General features: G+C 39.0%; 1 protein-coding gene across 1 annotated transcript in view; it reads left to right on the forward strand.

The window, feature by feature from the left end:
• The window catches only part of CRYBG1 (crystallin beta-gamma domain containing 1), a 47,678-nt gene that overhangs the window by 16,680 nt on the left and 13,271 nt on the right, over positions 1-17,727 (forward strand). The window contains exons 7-11 of the mRNA XM_045544108.1: positions 8,223-8,349; positions 10,317-10,352; positions 11,084-11,241; positions 11,917-12,043; positions 12,134-12,279. Coding sequence (XP_045400064.1) covers positions 8,223-8,349; positions 10,317-10,352; positions 11,084-11,241; positions 11,917-12,043; positions 12,134-12,279 — 594 coding nt within the window. The remainder of the gene's footprint in view (positions 1-8,222; positions 8,350-10,316; positions 10,353-11,083; positions 11,242-11,916; positions 12,044-12,133; positions 12,280-17,727) is intronic.

Raw genomic sequence — 17,727 nt, forward strand, 5'->3', positions numbered from 1 at the left:
CAGTGAATGATAAGGCACTTCTTACTCATGTTGTTTGCATTCTATTGACTACTGAAAGTCTTGGTTGCTATTGTTCTTATCTTAGAAATGATTTGATGGTGCAGAATGTAGAAACTGGGTAAATTAGAGATCACAGAGTCTGATTTTTGATCCTCAAAAATCAGGAACTAAAAACTTCAAGGCAACTTAGTAGGAAATGTGACTGTTGAGATTTGGGCTCCTTGAATAGATGGAAGATGATCAGATGGAAGAGAAATTAGATACGCTCTCTGTTATTAGATATGCTTTCTGTTATTTCATAGGAGGTCCCAGGAAAGACCAGTAGAAATTAGAGAGGTAAATTTTGACTTGGAACTTTCTAATGGTTTGAGTAGTTGAAATGGAAGTGGGCTGCTTTGTCAGGTAGAGAGTTTCTCGTCACAGGATGGGCAATAGTAGAAGATGGAAAAAAGTTTATCTAGGCTTTTCTAGAGGAAGTAAAGTGTGAGTTACATACGTCTTTTATGACTGTTCATTGATTTATTTACCTTTAACATTTTGAAATGTAACATACTTAGGGAAAAGTTCACAGAAGGTGAATGTACGGTTTAACACATAATAAAGTGAACACCCAAGTAGGCACCACGCAAGCCAAGAACTAGACACTGCAAGCACCTTAGAAGCCCAGCCAGCGCCTTCCCTCTGCCAGTCCCCTCTCTCAGAAAACAGCTTCCCTCTCCCCAGATAAGTGAGATGAGACCAAGGAAAGACTATAGTGATGGTTTGTCAATATACAAATATATATTTATTAGGGCGGAATTTATGGTATTAAGAGAAATGTCAATTTAAATATCTTTTTGATGTGTAAAATTATTTTCCAAAGACCATGTACATTTTACTGATTTTTAAAAATTTCTATTTTTAATTGACACATAATAATTACACATTTATAGGGTACAATGTGATATTTTGATATGCGAGCAAATCAGGGTAGTTAGTAAATCCATTACCTCAAACCTTATTTCTTTGCAGTGAGAACCTTCAGAATCCTCTCTTCTAGCTATTGTAAAATATACATTATTGTTAACTGTAGTCAACCTACTGTGCAATAGACCATTGGAACTCATTCCTCCTAGCTGTGACTTTGTACCCATTGAACATACTCTCCCCATCTCCCTCTTCCTTCTCTACCCTCCTCATCCTCCAGTAACCTCTTTTCTGCTACTTCCATGAGATCAACTTTTTAGCTCCCACATATGAGTGAGAACACATAGTATCTGTCTTTCTGTGCCTGGCTTATTTCACTTAACATAACGTTCTCCAGGTACATCCATGTTGTCACAATGACAGGATTTCATTCTTTTTTTATGGTTGAATAATATTCCATTGTGTATGTATGCCACATTTTCTTTTTTTTTTTTTTTTTTTCCTCTTTTGATAACTGGTCCCAATATACCACATTTTCTTTATCCATTCATCTGTTGACGGACACTTAGGTTGATTTCATATCTTGGCTAGTGATAGTGCTGAAGTAAACATGGGAAAGTAGATATCCCTGATTTCATTTCCTTTGGATATATACCCAGTAGTGGATTGCTGGATCATACAGTAGTTCTATTTTTAACTTTTTGAGGAACGTCCATACTGTTCCTATTTTATTTATTTTATTTTATTTTATTTTTTTTTGAGACAGAGTGTCACTTTGTTGCCCTGGCTAGAGTGAGTGCCGTGGCGTCAGCCTAGCTCACAGCAACCTCAAACTCCTGGGCTTAAGCGATCCTACTGCCTCAGCCTCCCGAGTAGCTGAGACTACAGGCATGTGCCACCATGCCCGGCTAATTTTTTTCTATATATATTTTAGTTGACCAGATAATTTCTTTCTATTTTTAGTAGAGACGGGGTCTCGCTGTTGCTCAGGCTGGTCTCGAACTCCTGACCTTGAGCGATCCACCTGCCTCGGCCTCCCAGAGGGCTAGGATTACAGGCGTGAGCCACCGTGCCCGGCCTCATACTGTTTCTACAATGTCTGTACTAGTTGACATTTTTGCCAACAATGTGTAAAGTTTCCCTTTTCTCCATATCCTCACCAGTACTTATCTTTTGTCTTTCTGGTAATAGCCATTCTAACTGGAGTAAGATGATATCTCATTGTGGTTTTGATTTGCATTGCCCTGATGATTAGTGAGGTTGAGTATTTTTTCATACACCTGTTGGCCATTTGCATGTCTTCTTTTGAGAAATTTACTGCTTTTAAGTAGTGTACATTTTGAGTTATAGCAATTGGTACCCTGGAGGCCTTAAAAGGCTATGAAATTTCTGAAGGTGATTAATTGGGAAGTAGGAATTAGGAAAGGCTTTTTCTTTTCATATCCTCTCTAAATATGGCAAGGAATTGCAACTTTAACAAATATAAACCTCAAAAAGTGTCTATGAGATGTATACATTTCAGTAAATCAATTAATTGGGCATCTACTATGTGCTATGTGCTTTTCTAGGCACTGGGAGTATGGCAGTGAGCACATAAAATGACGTCCCTATTCTCTTGGAATAGACAGCACAAATACATATGTAACGTTCAGATGGTAAAGGCTACAAGAAACATAAATTACAGAGAGAGGCAGGGACAATGCTATTTTAGATGCAGTGGTGAGTAAAGGTCTCTGTTGGCATTTAAGCAGGGACCTGAGGATGTGAGGGAGTCTGCCCTGAAGCTAGCTGGGGGAGGAGGGGCAAGGGAGTGTCCCAAGGAAGGAAGCACAGCCTTTGCAAAAGCCCTGTGGGCGTGCTTGGGCAACAGCTAGGAGGCCAAGGCAGCTGGAACAGCCTGAGCTAGGAGGACTGATGATGGGAGGAGGCCTCACATCACTCACGCCTTTTAGGCCTTGGGAGGAAGATTTAGATTGACTCTGAGTGGCATGAGAAATCATTGAAGAATTTTGATCTAACTTGTGTTTTAGAGGATCACTTTGACCTCTGTAGAAAATAGACTATAAAGAGGCAAGGGTGGAAGCAAAGAAACCAGTTAGGAGGCAGTTGCAGTCATTGAGCCAAGAGGTGACAGTGGCTTAGTGTGATGGTGGTGTCGGGAAATGGTTAGATTCCGAATGCATTTTGAAGGCTGAACTGACAGCATTCGCTGACGGATTGTACGTAGGGTGTGAGGGGCTGAGAAACATTCAGGATTTGGAACGCCAACCTTTGTTGAGGTGGAGAAGACTTGGAGGAGCAGGTTGGGTGGGATAGTGAAATTCAGGAATTCAGTTTTGGACAGGTTAAGTCTGAGATGCCAACTGCACATTCAAGTGAGAGGGCAGGAAGGTGACTGGGTGTGAGGCTAGAGTCAGAAGATAGAGGCAGAGAAGAGGCAGAAGATAGAAATTTAGGCATCATAAGCATAGAGAAGGTGATTAAGCCAGGTGCAGGATGAGGTCCCAAAAGGGAGTGAGTGTAGTTAAGGGAAGAGAAGCCATATATGAGCCTTAGGCACTTTTATGTTCAGATATTTGGAAGAAAAGTAGGAATCTAAGCAAAAGAAAATGTCTTAATCTCTTACTGCCATTCATTTTTTCACATCAAAGCAATCTATACACATTTTTCTTTTTTTCAAAGTATTGGTTGGTGTTAAGTTGAAGAACATCATCCTTAGAAAAGAATGAAAAAGGCATCTGCCATAATATTTTAATCTCAGTGTCTGGAAGGTTTCATGACTCAGGCTTGGGCTATGTTGAAGCACACTGAGCTACCTTAAATGATGTTTCTTCTTGGCGGGCAGTAAGTTTAGCTTTGCCTCGTAGGTGGTAGTTACGGGCCTGTCATCGCTCACAATTTATGATGGGCTCGCATGGCAATGGGCATCTTTTTCCTGGCTGTTCATTTCTGTTGTCGTTAGGATAATGGAAAGCTGCCTTGGATGTCAATTCAAAGTTTGGACTCTTTGAACTTGGTCGGTAAGCTTAGGGATCAGGAATTAATACCTTTACAGATCTACGAGGAAAGTCTTGATGGATTGAGAAGATTTAACTGAATACTCGAGCTCATTTTGCTTCTGATGGTGCGCCAGACCCCTGAACTGAGACAAGAGAAGTCTTTGCTGGGGGTGGGGGGTGGGGGGAACAGTTTTAAATTCCATTAGGAGATTTCTTCCAGGACCCATTCCCTCTAGATTAAGGTCTTCTATACATACACAAAATAAGGGTATCACTTGTCTTGTCAAATTCTTATTTGAGGAAATGAGCAATTTCTAACTAAATTTGCCTTTCAGATTCTGTTGAGTGTAATTTATTTTTAAACCTTTGTTTTAAGCAGCTGGCTAATCCCAGCACCCAACCTCCCAGAGGTGAAAGTGTATTTTTTTTGGTATATAATAATAAACAGAAACAAAGAATTTTAGAATTTCAAAGGGAGGGTAAAGATGATCTGGCCCAACACCATCATTTAACCCAGGAAGACAGGCTTTGGTCACTTTCTCCAGACTAGGTTAGCTATTAGTAGAACGTGCACTAGAATGCAGGTGTTCTGAAGTCAAGGGACTTTTTTTATGGTAAAACATTCCTTCATCATTTTTACTATGAAATATTTGATATATGCAGAAGAATATATATATATATATATATGTGAGTTATGAATCCTCATAATAAACTCTCATGGGCCCACCACCCAACTTATGACCTAGACGGTTACCTACACTGCTGCAGAACCTGTGTAGCCCACCCTGGTCCCATCCTCCTGACTCCTCCACACATGTAACCACTCTCCAAAGATTACTCACATTGATGAATATGTCTATGTTTATTTTTTTTTCATTGCTATACAATATTCACTATATATATTTTATTGTGCAGTATACCATATCAGAGCCCAATATTTTATTATGAAGGTTTTCAAACATACACAAAAGCAGAATAGTTCAGTGAACACCCATGTACCATCCACTTGGATTCAATAATTGTCAACATTTTGCCATATTTGTGTTATCTTTTCTCTGAGCACTTGAATGTAAGTTGTAGTTCCTATGTACTTCAGCTTGCATCTCTTTATAATGATATTCTCTTGCCCAAGTATCACTGTTACACCTAAGAAAATAAATAAGATGTCCATGATAATATCTTTTCTATAGCCCATAACCAAATTTTCCCAACTGCTTTAGGAATGCCTTTTATAGATTTGTTTTTTTTCTAATCAGAATCCAATCAAGGTTCATATAAATGAATTTGGTTGTTCTGTCTCTTTAAGTCTCTTTTTAAAACATCTCTAAATTACTCCCATCTTTGTTTCCCATGCCACTGCCTTTTTAAAGAATTTAGGCCACCAGCTGTCTTAGAGAATGCCCCACATTCTGGATTTGTCTGAGTGTTCCCTCATGATATCATTTAACTTGTTCTTTTATCACCTGAATGTTCTGTCTACTGGGGTCAGGTCTAGCCATACAATTAGATTCAGGCTGAACAGTTGGGACGAGGACACTCCATACAGGTAGTGCCGTGTACTTACGTTGTGTCACACTGGGCGGCATGTGCCAACCAGCTCGCCTGTTAATGATACCAAGTTTGGTTGCTTGGTTAAAGTGGTGCCTCCCACATCTTTCCATTGTAAAGGTACATTTTCCTCTTTGAGATTCAGAGCCCACTTGCTTTTGAGTAACCTCAAAGTCGGCACATTCATATTTAATCTTTCAAGTATCCAGTTGGTTCCTATAAATGGCCAACATTCATGTACAGCCATGTCTGGGGAGTAAGCCTTATGATCTAGCTGGAAATGCTGTTTTTGGTTTAAGAACAAGTGAACAAGATCAGACCGATTTTTCTTGTGTGACTCAAAGGGTATTTCTAAAAGAATAATTACACAAATATTTTTTAGTAAACAAAAAGATGGCCATTGTTACTTCAGCAATATTCATTTGTATGTATAAATTTATTATGTTTATTAGAAAATAAGCTCATGCTTTATATGAGCTATTTATTAAGTACACCTATAAAGTTGTACTTTTTTATCTATATTGGTAGCAAAAGCTCATTACCTAAGTGTATGAGAAAATGAGTACCTTTAGAAACTGAAACAACACTGCCTGAAGATAGTTTCCCTCTCTCCTGATGGCCACATGAATAATGTATCTTGTTGGAACAGAATTTAGGAAAAATGAATCATACTCTGTATATGAGTTTTCAAATTCCAAAGTCCACCCCACATTCAGAAATGTCTGTCTGAGTTACCCCACAGCACTCGCTCACTCAGGGCAGCAGGCTTTTCAAATGTGTCAGTTCAGTGTTTTCACAAATTCCCCTTTACCCAAAATTACCTTCCTTCTCTGTTATGTGACTAAACTACATGCTTCAACAAAAGTGAAGTTTTTAGTATCAGAAGAATAAATCCCTTCAGAACTCAAACTACGGAAGGAAAGAACTAATGGAAAGAGTACTTTAGTAAACATCATTCCAGAATCTCAGAACCTCTTGTTCATGAGCCACACGTTCTATTTATGAAAAATTAAGCCCATTCATTTGTGAAGCAGTCAGACTTCGAGGTCGTCCTTGACTTGTTAGCCTAATAACATAACATATTAGAGAACTGCCATTATTTAGTTAGGGCACAAAATCCATGTGTAGTGTGCCTGTGATAGCTTTGAGCTCCAAAAAATATGTAATGTATCCTTAACTGTCATGCTTTAAACATAGGAAGTTTAAAGTACCCCATTCTTAGCCTCTGTTTTCTTGTGGTTTAGGGGCATTACATGGTATTTAAAAGATAAGCCTCTCTTTTCCCTGTAAGTTAATTTATTTAAAGGTATAACATTTGTACGAAAGGTACACAACAAATCCTAAGTATATAACCTGAGTGAATTTTCACAAAGTGAATACACAAGTATAACCATCACTGAGATCAAGAAGTATACCATTCCCAGCATCGAAGAAGCCCCCCTCATTCATTCTGCCCCCCAGCCATCCTCTCCTCCCTCTGCCCCCCGTAACTATTATCCTGTCTTCTAACACTGTAGGTTCGTTTTGATCCCCCACCCATATAGCGCACCTGCCTCCCAACATTCTTTTATGTGCGTGTGGTAAATCCCCATATAATTAGTGAGTCTAAAGCAGTTACTAATTCATCCAGGGGAATCTTTAACAAAAACCATGACCAAAAATGTGCCTTGGGCCAAAATTGAGAACAAGAGAAAAACAAAGAGGGGAGCATCAAACCCATTTTGTTGGTAAAAGATTTCATTTACAGATATCTTCTTCTTGGCACAGTATTCTGGGGACATAGCATGGTGGAGTGCCACAGCTAGGACACTGTAGTAAGACTAACAAAGAGCTGGCGCGTGTAAGCGATCGCCAAGAATTCTGTTTATGAAGCTGGTACGGTAACACTTCTCTTATGTAAAAGGCACTTCTCCAACATCCTCACCTTCCCCAAAGCCTTCCATGAGCCAAGAAGACTGTGCAGTCTTTAGAGACAGTTCTAAGGGGTGTAATTTTCAGGTTTCCTGGTTTCTAGCCCCTTAGAGGAGGGTGGGGCTGCTGGGTCCCTGACCAAAGCAGAAGTGACAGCTGACAAGCCTGATAGAAGGGCGCGGTGTTGAAAAGCTGTAAAAATCAGAATCAAGAACTCAGAAAGCTTTGTGGCCTGGGAACAAGCAGTCCTACAGATCTTCAAAGCCCATGAGGACACCAGTGTGCATTAAGGAATGCTCACAGTGATGTTGCTGAGTAATTTCGAAAAGCGTAAATGATGTTCAGTGCACTCCCTGCAATGAGAACTGCCATCCAAAAGCCATTAGGAGCCTGGTTCTGGAGTCTGCTTGGATCAGCCTTGCCTTTGGCCTTGGGCAATTTACTTCACCTTATCTGTAAAATGGGAACAACAGTATTCCGTCCACATTGCATTGTTGTGAGGATTAGAGGAAATTCTGGGTGGCATTCCTTATAAGCTCTGGGGAGATGTTAGCTGTTAATAATTTTTGACACTATGACAGATAATTAGGTGGAACTTAGAAGTAATTAATAATATGAATTAAGTGGGCAAAGCCAGCCAAGGGGAAAAGCAAAAGACCAAGAAGAGGAGCACATAATGGTTTACTCCGTCTTGAGTCAACCTGGGTCTAATGGTGAAGTGTAAGCATACACCGTGTGGGTCAGTATCCTCTCCTATTCTGTTCCTCTCGTCATCGTGGGTCTGGTGTACCAGACTGGAGGCAAAGCTGAAATAAATGATGAGTTCTCCCCATTTCTCTCCTGCCTTGGGGTATTTAGATGGCTGATTTATGAAGAACCTGGATTTCAGGGTATCCCTTTCGTCCTGGAACCTGGTGAATACCCTGACTTATCCTTCTGGGATACAGAAGCAGCGTACATCGGATCCATGCGGCCTCTGAAAATGGTAAAAATGAAATCAAACAAAGGGATTCTTTGTCAGCTTGATGTTCACAGGCTGTAACTTTGAAACAATAAAGCTGACTTTTTAAGAACAATTATGTAGTAAATGGGGCCAGTTGCTTGATAGAAATAATAGAAACAATAATGTGCTAGATGGTACAGATAAAAAAGTAGATAAGCTATATTCTTTGCCTTCAAGGCATCGTCAGCCTTACAGAGCTGCAGATGAGTGAGTGCACAAAGCTTCGGCCCAGTGTAGATTTAGTAAGTGAAGAGAGTAAAGAATTAAATATTAGTGGAAAAACAGGAGGAAGGATAAATGACATTCCAACTTGTGTAATGTGACAGAGAAAGGGGGACAATTAGGAGAGCTTCATGATAAATCAAGTTGGGTTTTTCAAAACTGAGCAAGATTATTTTAGATGGAGCTGTCAATGGATGTGCTGCATGAGCCAGGGTGCAGAGCTGGGACGGGGCAGGGCACTCTGAGAACCAGCTTGGCCGCAGGGACAGGAGGCTGGGCTGGGTGGCAGTGTGGGATACTGGGGCTGGATGTTCAAATAAGAGGTATCCCCCCAAGTATTTGCCTTAGAGGGAGACTGGTGCTTCCTCTACCTTGTCCCTGTATTCTGCCTTGTTCTTGGTCTCTTCTGCCAGGCTGTAAGCTTTGGGAGGAACCAGGCTGCACCTGTCTTGTCCCCCAGGGTTGAGCACAGTGTGGGCTGCATCATAGTAGCTGCTCACTAAATTCCTCTGGCCAGAGTGAGGCTCCTGTTACAGATGTGTTTTTGAAACACCGCTTTGCAGTTATCTCCAGAGCCAGTTTGAAACAAATTAGAAAGTTAGGAAGATAATTTTTTTATTTTAATTTTACCCGTCTAGCCAAAGCATTTGGTTTAATTATCTGCATGTTTATTGGCCTTAATGCAAATGATTTGGGCTTTTTTTCCTAAAATTAAATCCACTTTCAAAGAACAAAGTTTTGTTAATTTTGTGAATGTATGAAAGAATTGCCCCAGGTTTTAAAAGCAGTTTGGAATGAGATTAAAAAACTGTGAAGTTTATGGTGTTTGAAAAGGATAGCTTTTGAAAAGGGCATGTACTTGATTGTATAAGCTCTGGTTTGCTGATAAAATCAGCCACATTCCTTTATAGTTACAGTTCATTTAGTTCATTTGAGCATCTTTGGCTGTACTTTTTTTTAAACCTGTTAAAGATATATTGGTAGAAGATATCTTTCTGACTTTCCCATTGCTGATATTAACTTTTGACCTGTTTAATATTTTTAAATAATAACTTTGGTTTATTTTTAGTGAGTTTTTAGGGATTTTACAAAAGGTTTTTTTTTTTTTTTTAATAAAAGTGTAACAACCCCCCCAAGATTCATCCTTTGGGATGTTTTAAATTTTATCTAAAAGTTTATCTAATTATTCCATGAGTCCTCCAGGTCATATTATGTGAACTTCAACAGTTTTGTAGACCATGGGTTGCAAAATCAAATGTTTCCAGGGGCCAGGTAGCAAACAGATGGGTGAGAATTGAACCTAAGAGAGCGGTGGAGTTGGGCAAACCAGAGCCTGTGCCCCAGCTGAAGGATGTGCCCAGTGTAGGATTAATAAGTGTAGAACATGAAGGTTGCTACCTGTGAGAATCTGGGTCCAGAGATGTCAGAGCTTAGGATTGTAATTCAAGAGAAGTGAGAAATATGGAAACCAAAAACTTACTCGGTCAAAAAACACATCTACCATGCAGATTCAGCTTATAGACCATCAGTATGAGGCTCTCCTCTTGTCTGTCTTCTTCACATCTTCACCTGCATTGTTGGTAATTTGGGAACTGTCTCACGTACATTAAAACAAACTGAACATAATCACCCTGTGAGGTTCAATGGCTTACCATAAACTGCTATGGCTAAAATGGTAATGTATCAATGGAAAACTACTTTTCTTACTATGTCATTGTTCTTTTCAGGGTGGCCGTAAAGTTGAATTCCCTACAGATCCAAAGGTAAAGATATATATTAAATATATAAACACGCATGTATTTACTTAAAATGTTATTCCCACTTTATAAAGTAATGCTTGTGTGACTTCACATGTAGACCTCTGTCAAACATAAATGCAGACAAAGCAAGTAGCCCTGACTTACACGTGCCTTCCTGTAGGCTGGAATATGAAACTAATGGCGCTAGTTAGCACTGACAGTATGTTTAGCCATGCCTCAAAAGGTTCATTGTTGTATTCAGTTTATAATTTGTGGTTGTATTTACTAACTGCAGGGCCTGTTGCTGCTTGCCAGTTAGCCAGGAGAAAACTTTTTCAAGACAAGCTCTCCCTACTCCCAAATGCTCTTTTTGCCATTCCTATTTCCCACATCTATTCCACGTACTTGGATGCTATGCTTTTTTTTTTTTTTTTTTTTTTCATTTTTAAAGCAACTTTAGAACCTTCTGGTTCCTTAGTTTGACCAAAGCAAAATTCTAAATGTCAGTTCTAGACATTGAATAAAAACCAATTATTCAAAAAGTGTACTTTGAACCTTGGCCTTGGGCTATATCATACCACATCAGGAAAAAAGCCTGATTTTTGTTTTACTATATTATCAGATGCTATTATTTAGTTAATTTCTAGAAATATGATTAGAAAATTTTAATTTATGTTCCAGGACTTAGTGATATGAAATGACCAATTTAATGTTTCAATATTTAACTTCTTACAAATTACTCATTTCTATTATAGGTAGTTATTTATGAAAAGCCTTTCTTTGAGGGAAAATGTATGGAACTAGAAGCAGATATGTGCAGTTTTATCGCAGAAGGAGGTGAAACAGAAGACACAACTGGAGATGATCGTTTGCCATTTACGCCAGTGGGGTCTATGAAAGTTCTGAGAGGCATGTAAGTAGATGGGTTACCAGTAAGGATTTCTTCTTTTTTCCTTAATAAAGTAATAAATGTATCCTTTTTCCCCCCAAAGACAACATTCCTGATTCTATGGCATGGTGAATTTCGACAGCTATATCCATATTCCCCTGACTAGATTTGAGAAAACAGTTTGAGGGACAACTGTGGGGTCAGTCCACAAACCAAGGCTGATAAATTGGCCCATCCAAATTGATCAAATCTACAATCTTGTTTATTAGAATTATGTGGCAACTATTGAGCTGTTAGTTTGCTTTCTCATGTTTATGATACTTTTGCATTTTATAAATCTTACACATTTCCTGTAGAAGTACACACTGAAATTAGTCTTGAAAATAGCCAAATATTCATAATATTATAATTACAATTTGAAGAGCATTTATTCAGTTTTATTTGCTGAGGTTCTTTCGAGTCCTTATTAAACATACACACACTCCTGTACTTTCCTTTACAGAACTCTATACGTTTCTCAGGTTGTTTTCTTGGGGCCATTCTGTTATTCTCCTAAATTTTAGAGAATTCCAATGATGTTAATGCAGAAGTTTATGGCTAGCTTTATGACTGTTTGTATTGGTCAATGAAATTGATTTGTACATTGGAAAGAGTTTAACGTGTCTGAAAATTACTACTGTCATGTTCTTTTTGTTGTAGCTGGGTTGCGTACGAGAAGCCTGGATTTACTGGTCATCAGTATTTACTAGAAGAAGGAGAATACAGGGACTGGAAAGACTGGGGAGGTTACAACGGAGAACTTCAGTCGTTACGACCTATATTAGGTGTAAGTTAAAGAAAAGCTAATGGCTAAAACTTGGCCTTTTTGGATATTAAATGGCCAGCCTTTGAATTTCGAATTTTTTTTTCCCACTAGGATTTTTCAAATGCTCACATGATAATGTACAGTGAAAAAAACTTTGGATCCAAAGGTTCCAGTATTGATGTATTGGGGATTGTTGCTAATTTAAAGGAGACTGGATATGGAGTGAAGACACAGTCTATTAATGTACTGAGTGGAGTGTAAGTGAAATAACCCGACTGGGATTTTGAACATGGGTTTTACCTTGGTTTGTGTTAAACTGAGTCTGTGACACAGAGCAGGCACTCAATAAATAAATATCTCAACAGCTAAACATTAAATCAGTCACTAATAGTTATTGCCATGATATTTTCATAACTGCTTTAAAAAATCTTTCTCATACAATCTTTTTTTTACATGTAATATAATGTTGGAGTAGGCTATTTGGTGTCATGACAGAAATCTATAGCTCTGCTTCCCTTGTCATTTTGCATGGAAAGATCATGAATTTCTTATGAGGGGAGTCAAATAATAATAGTTATCTAACATTAGAGACCTGAGGTTGGGAGAAAGTTCTGTTTGATTTTCCTATGGTCCTACACCTGCTCCTGTATATTTTTCCCACTATTATTTTGACATAAGTATAATTGTTTCAATGCACCTGGAGTTAGCAATTGAATGTTTTATTAATGGGGAAGTGAGTTTTTATTGAAAGAAGTTTAGACAGGATTCTTTGGGATGCAAGTGACTGCAAGCCAAGCCAAATTGGCTCAAGTGATACAAATGGAACTTACTGGCTTAAGTAACTGAGAACTCCTAGAGAAGATTTTGCTTCAGGTACAGCTGGATAGAGGGGATTAAACACTGTCATCAGAACTTGGTCTTTATCTCTTGACTGGGCTTTTCTCTATGTTGGCTTCACTTTAGGCAGCCCCTTCGCATCTGGTGGCCTGTGGCCACATCTGGCTTTTGTTCTCGCGGAAAGAACTTCTCTTTTCCTCACAAGTGCCAGGTTTGACTTTGATTCCCTAGGCTTGGCTCATGTGCACATGCCTGAACCAATCACTGTGGCGAAGGAGATGGCCGTGTCTGGGTTATGTGCCCATCCCTAGACCTGAGATGTAGGAGCCATCTCATAGGAGCCACTTAGATATGATTGGGATTGGTGGTTCCCTAGGGCCATCAGAAAGAGTTAGATCTTTCTGGGGATAGATACCAGATGGGCAAATACAGTAGATGGCTATTATAGGGCATTACGTAATCTTTCTTATAATCTAGGCTGATGTCTGTTCTAATTTGTTATAAGTGAGAATATTCTTAAATAGTTACATGAAATAATTTGACACTGGTTCTGTTTGATGTTAGGGTTTTTTTGATGTTATAGTGATACAGACTATTTGAATCATTCTAGCCTCAGCCCTATTGTATCTCGTGGGGCCTTCGCAGTAGCCCTAGATATTTGACATGTGTCTACAATGTAATATACTTTTACTGTTAGTCATGTTGACCAAATTCTTGTGTAGGCTGCTGCAGGTGCTGCCATCTTGGCTGAAATGACACCAGTGATTTTTGGGTCTTCCATTCTTAGCAGGAAGTGCCTTCTGTTGGGTCCTATTCTGGAGCCCTAACATTTTAGAATCAGAGCTGGCTGTCACAAAACCAGAAGTCATCTGAAATATTGCTGTGGCTCTGTAGTATTTCATATAGCCTTTAAAGCTAATTATTTAGAAGGACAATATAGTGACCAACTCAATTTGGTGAAATAGTTATGTATTTTGATGCTTACCAGGTGTGCTGGTTCTGTTAGAGCCTTGTCATCCACCCTAGCAAAGGAAGCAAGAGGATGCTGGGCAGAATTCCCATAGAGCCGTAGGTAGAATTACTGTGCCCTGAGCCAATCTGCTTTCCTTCCTACCATAGGCCTTGCTCACTTGAAATCGGTTTCCTTTATAAAATGTTGCCTTTATATGTTTCTACTTTTAGTCATTTCTAGTTGTATTTCCTGGCTTAGGCTTTTTCTGGTTGTAGCAGTTGAGTTTTGGTACAAGGAGGAAGTTGAGGGAGGTATACACGCACACACGCACACCACTTCCTTTAAGTTCGTTAGATGTGGAAGGGCTTCTGTGTTTACCAGGGCCAGCTGCTTCCTCGTGTTTCACTCCACTTGTCATTTGACAAATATTTATTGAGTTCTGTTATGTACAAAGCATTATATTACGTCCTCAAAGAAGTTACAGTATTTATGTAAAACATAATTATTGCCAAAAGAGGTAGCGATGAAACACTTTGGGAATCCGCAGTGTGAATTTCCAGTGCGGGCACAGGGAGACTGAAGGAGCCAGCACGGGAGGTGGGCTGAGGTGGGCCAAGACGAGGGAGGAAGACTAGCTATTCATTTTTAATAGTTTCAAAGAAAAATTATTGTATTTTAGTGGCTTTATTTTTATGAACACTTTATTTTTATAAACACTTCAGTTTGGTTCATTTCTTAGTGTGGAACTCAATGTCAGAAAAAAACTTTTGTGAAATTCTTGTTCTGTGAAAGTATCTCCTGGGAGGCTCACGATCACATTGGTAATAAATTTTCTGGGTAGTAAACGCATTATCAGCTCCGAAACAGAACAGCCTTTAGAAAGGATGCTCATGAGTCCAACAATTGAGGCTTTTAGGAAGTGCATTCTGTTTCTTACTGGAATGTCAAAAGAAATTCCCCAGTCCTGCTTATCAATTTCTAGTTCTATGCTATACTCTCGGTCAAATAGTGAAACTGGGCTAATTTTTTTAAATTAAAAGCACAATGAAATATTTCTAAAGTTCAGATAAAAAAAAGAGTGCTGTTGTTTTAAATTCTTTTTCCTTTGGCCTTACAGAGAAGGGCAGGTTGGCCCTACTGCCCTTAAATTTTGATCAATTATTCCACCAGGCTGGGACCTGCTGGTACTTGTATTTGCTGCTCTCCCCTTCCCTCCTCCACTCTTTAAACAGAGAAGTGTTCATTCGTGTGTACAGAACCCATAAGAACAAGGACATTGCGGGATTTTCCTAAGTGTCCCAAGCATAAGTTTTAAGTAGACTAGGATCTTAGATACAGCAGAAAATCTCAGATCTGGGTTTGGGGGTTTGTCCCCCACCTCCCCAGTATTTATGAATGTTTCATCTGGGGCTGCATCTTGGAAAACAACACTACTGTCCACACAAGTAACATCTTAATAAATTGTTTCTTTGCTTCAGCTTCAGTGAACTAGATGGGCTTAACTGGGTTGTTGGATGTTTACCTACAAGTAGTTTATTTTGGTTTTATAGGGAAATGTAGTACTTATACTTGTTAGTAAAAAAAAAGAAGAAAAATGAAAACTGGATAACACTTCTAGGGCTTGCTCAGTTGCTGCCTTCTCTCCTTTGTATAATATTTAGTCTCTACTCACTGCCTTTTTCCCTCCAAACATTGAAGTCAAACAGAAGGGCCTTTAACCCTCTGTTCTCTTACTTGTTACAGACCCGGAGCCCTGCTGGGAACACTTTTTTGTGATATGACTTACCCTCTTTAATTGTTGCTTTTTTAAAAGTTCTGGTTTACATAAAGTAGATTTTCTTGCTATGCAGACATTCCTCCCACTCAGCAGCGCTCACTGCTCCGGCTGTGCCGTTGCTCCCCTTCCCACTGGGATGAGCGAAGGCAGCACACGCAGGTCCCATGTGCTGTACAGCCTCGCCGGGTGGGCACTGGGCCCTTGTCCAGCTCCCCTACTTAGAAATGAAAATGCAAACTTTCTCAAAGGTTCAGTGACCTCCTCAAACTTACATGAGACTTAGGGTGATGACCACAGCTGGAATCAAGTCTCCTAACTGCTCACCTCACAGTGATGAAGAATAGGTTTGTACAACTGCTAATGAGGTTCTCAACCTGGGGGGTGGGGACGTGGCATTATTTCCTGAAAAAGACTGTGACTGGTGCTTATGGCAGTTTCTCCATTCAGATGGCCAGGAGCGAGTGCACAGCTGTTAGCAGTCATAGCTGCTTACCACCCGAGACTATAGTGTTTTCTCCCTGATAGCTATTCATTTCCTAAATGTGACTGTACTCAAGTTTTTGCTCAAATCAGCCCTTTAGATAGTAAAATCATAATCTGTTCTAATTAGGGAGTGTGTGGGCTGTTCTAGGTATAGTTTACTAATAGAATGTACATGAAAGGATACTTTATAGGGCACATGGCAGTTCAGGTCTCAAAGTGAGGAGAGCCCAGGGAGCCTCAGGAAACGTAGATTCATTCAGTCATGTTCTGGTCACTCATTGATTGTATCACCTTGAACAAGTCATTTTCTGTTCAGAACACCAACAAATAATTTCATGTGATGCTTCTTCCCTGTCTATGAACTTTCCGGGGCAGGGATTTTTATCTTTCTCATCTTTGTATTTCTAGGGCTGGTCTAGTTCCTGGCTCATGGCAAATGGTCAATCAACGTTTACTGAATGAATAAATGAATTAGTTTTCCTGTGTCTTTAGGTTTTCCCATCTGTAAAATGGGAACATCAGTACCTCCCTAGAAGATTAAATGTGATATAACAGATGTGAAAACATTTTGGAAAGTTCTGCTTACTTATACATAATAGATATTATTCCTTTAAGCTATGAGGGGGGATCATTATAGCAATGACTTAATTGAGTAGACATTGAGTATCTCTTGAATATAAGAGAATTGAAAACTTTTTCCCCTTCAAAGACTTTACCTTTGGATAAGAAATAAAATCAATATGTTAGTTTTGCCGGGTATGGTGGCTTATGCCTGTGATCCCAGCCCAGCGATTTGGGAGGCTGAGGCAGGAGGATCACTTGAGATCAGGAGTTCGAGACCAGCCTGAGCAACGTAGCAAAAGCCTGTCTCTAAAAAATTTTTTAAAAATTAGCCAGGTGTGGTGGCATGTGCCTGTAGTTTCAGCTACTCAGGAAGCTGAGGTGAGAGGATTGCTTGAGCCTAGCAGTTGGAGGCTGCACTGAGCTATGATTGCGCCAATGCACTCTAGCCTCAGCAACAAAGTGAAACCTTGTCTCTTAAAAAAAGAAAAAAAAAATTTGTTGATTTTCCTGAGTAAAGATCACTTATAAGATAACAAATGAAAACATTCCAAAAGAGATTAGTTTTTAGTATTTCTGAGGGTTTGTTCAATTTTGCTTATAAATAGTTGTGTCATGTTGGAAATACTGTTTGAAACAAAATTTTAGTTACTTTGCTGCATTTATTTATTTTAGCATTTCTTCTGTTAACTTTTTTCAGTGTGGTTTGTTGTATAATAGACATAGCTTTCTGTTAAGAACTTTCTGTTAAAATATTTTCATCTTGATTAAAAAAAAAGAATTCTTGCCTGTTTATAAAAAGAAGTAGATTCTTAAAAGTCCAATTTGTTTCCTTAGAATAGAATTAGAAAAAAATCACAGAGAAGTATCCTCATTGGCAATTTCTCAAGGAATAGGGATTTGATAAGCAAGAACACCAAAAAGTTCATGTAATAATACTCTTTCACTTACCATTTTGATTTGTCATATGGATAAATCCACCTGCTCCTAAAGAATAATAGAGAATCAGAAAAGTTAAGATTACTGATTAATAAAACAAATAAAAGTTACTGTATGATACATAATGTGTGCTTGATAGTTTTATTATATCAAATA

The sequence above is a fragment of the Lemur catta genome, chromosome 2, assembly GCF_020740605.2.
Source record: "Lemur catta isolate mLemCat1 chromosome 2, mLemCat1.pri, whole genome shotgun sequence".
NCBI classification, from domain to species: Eukaryota; Metazoa; Chordata; class Mammalia; order Primates; family Lemuridae; genus Lemur; species Lemur catta.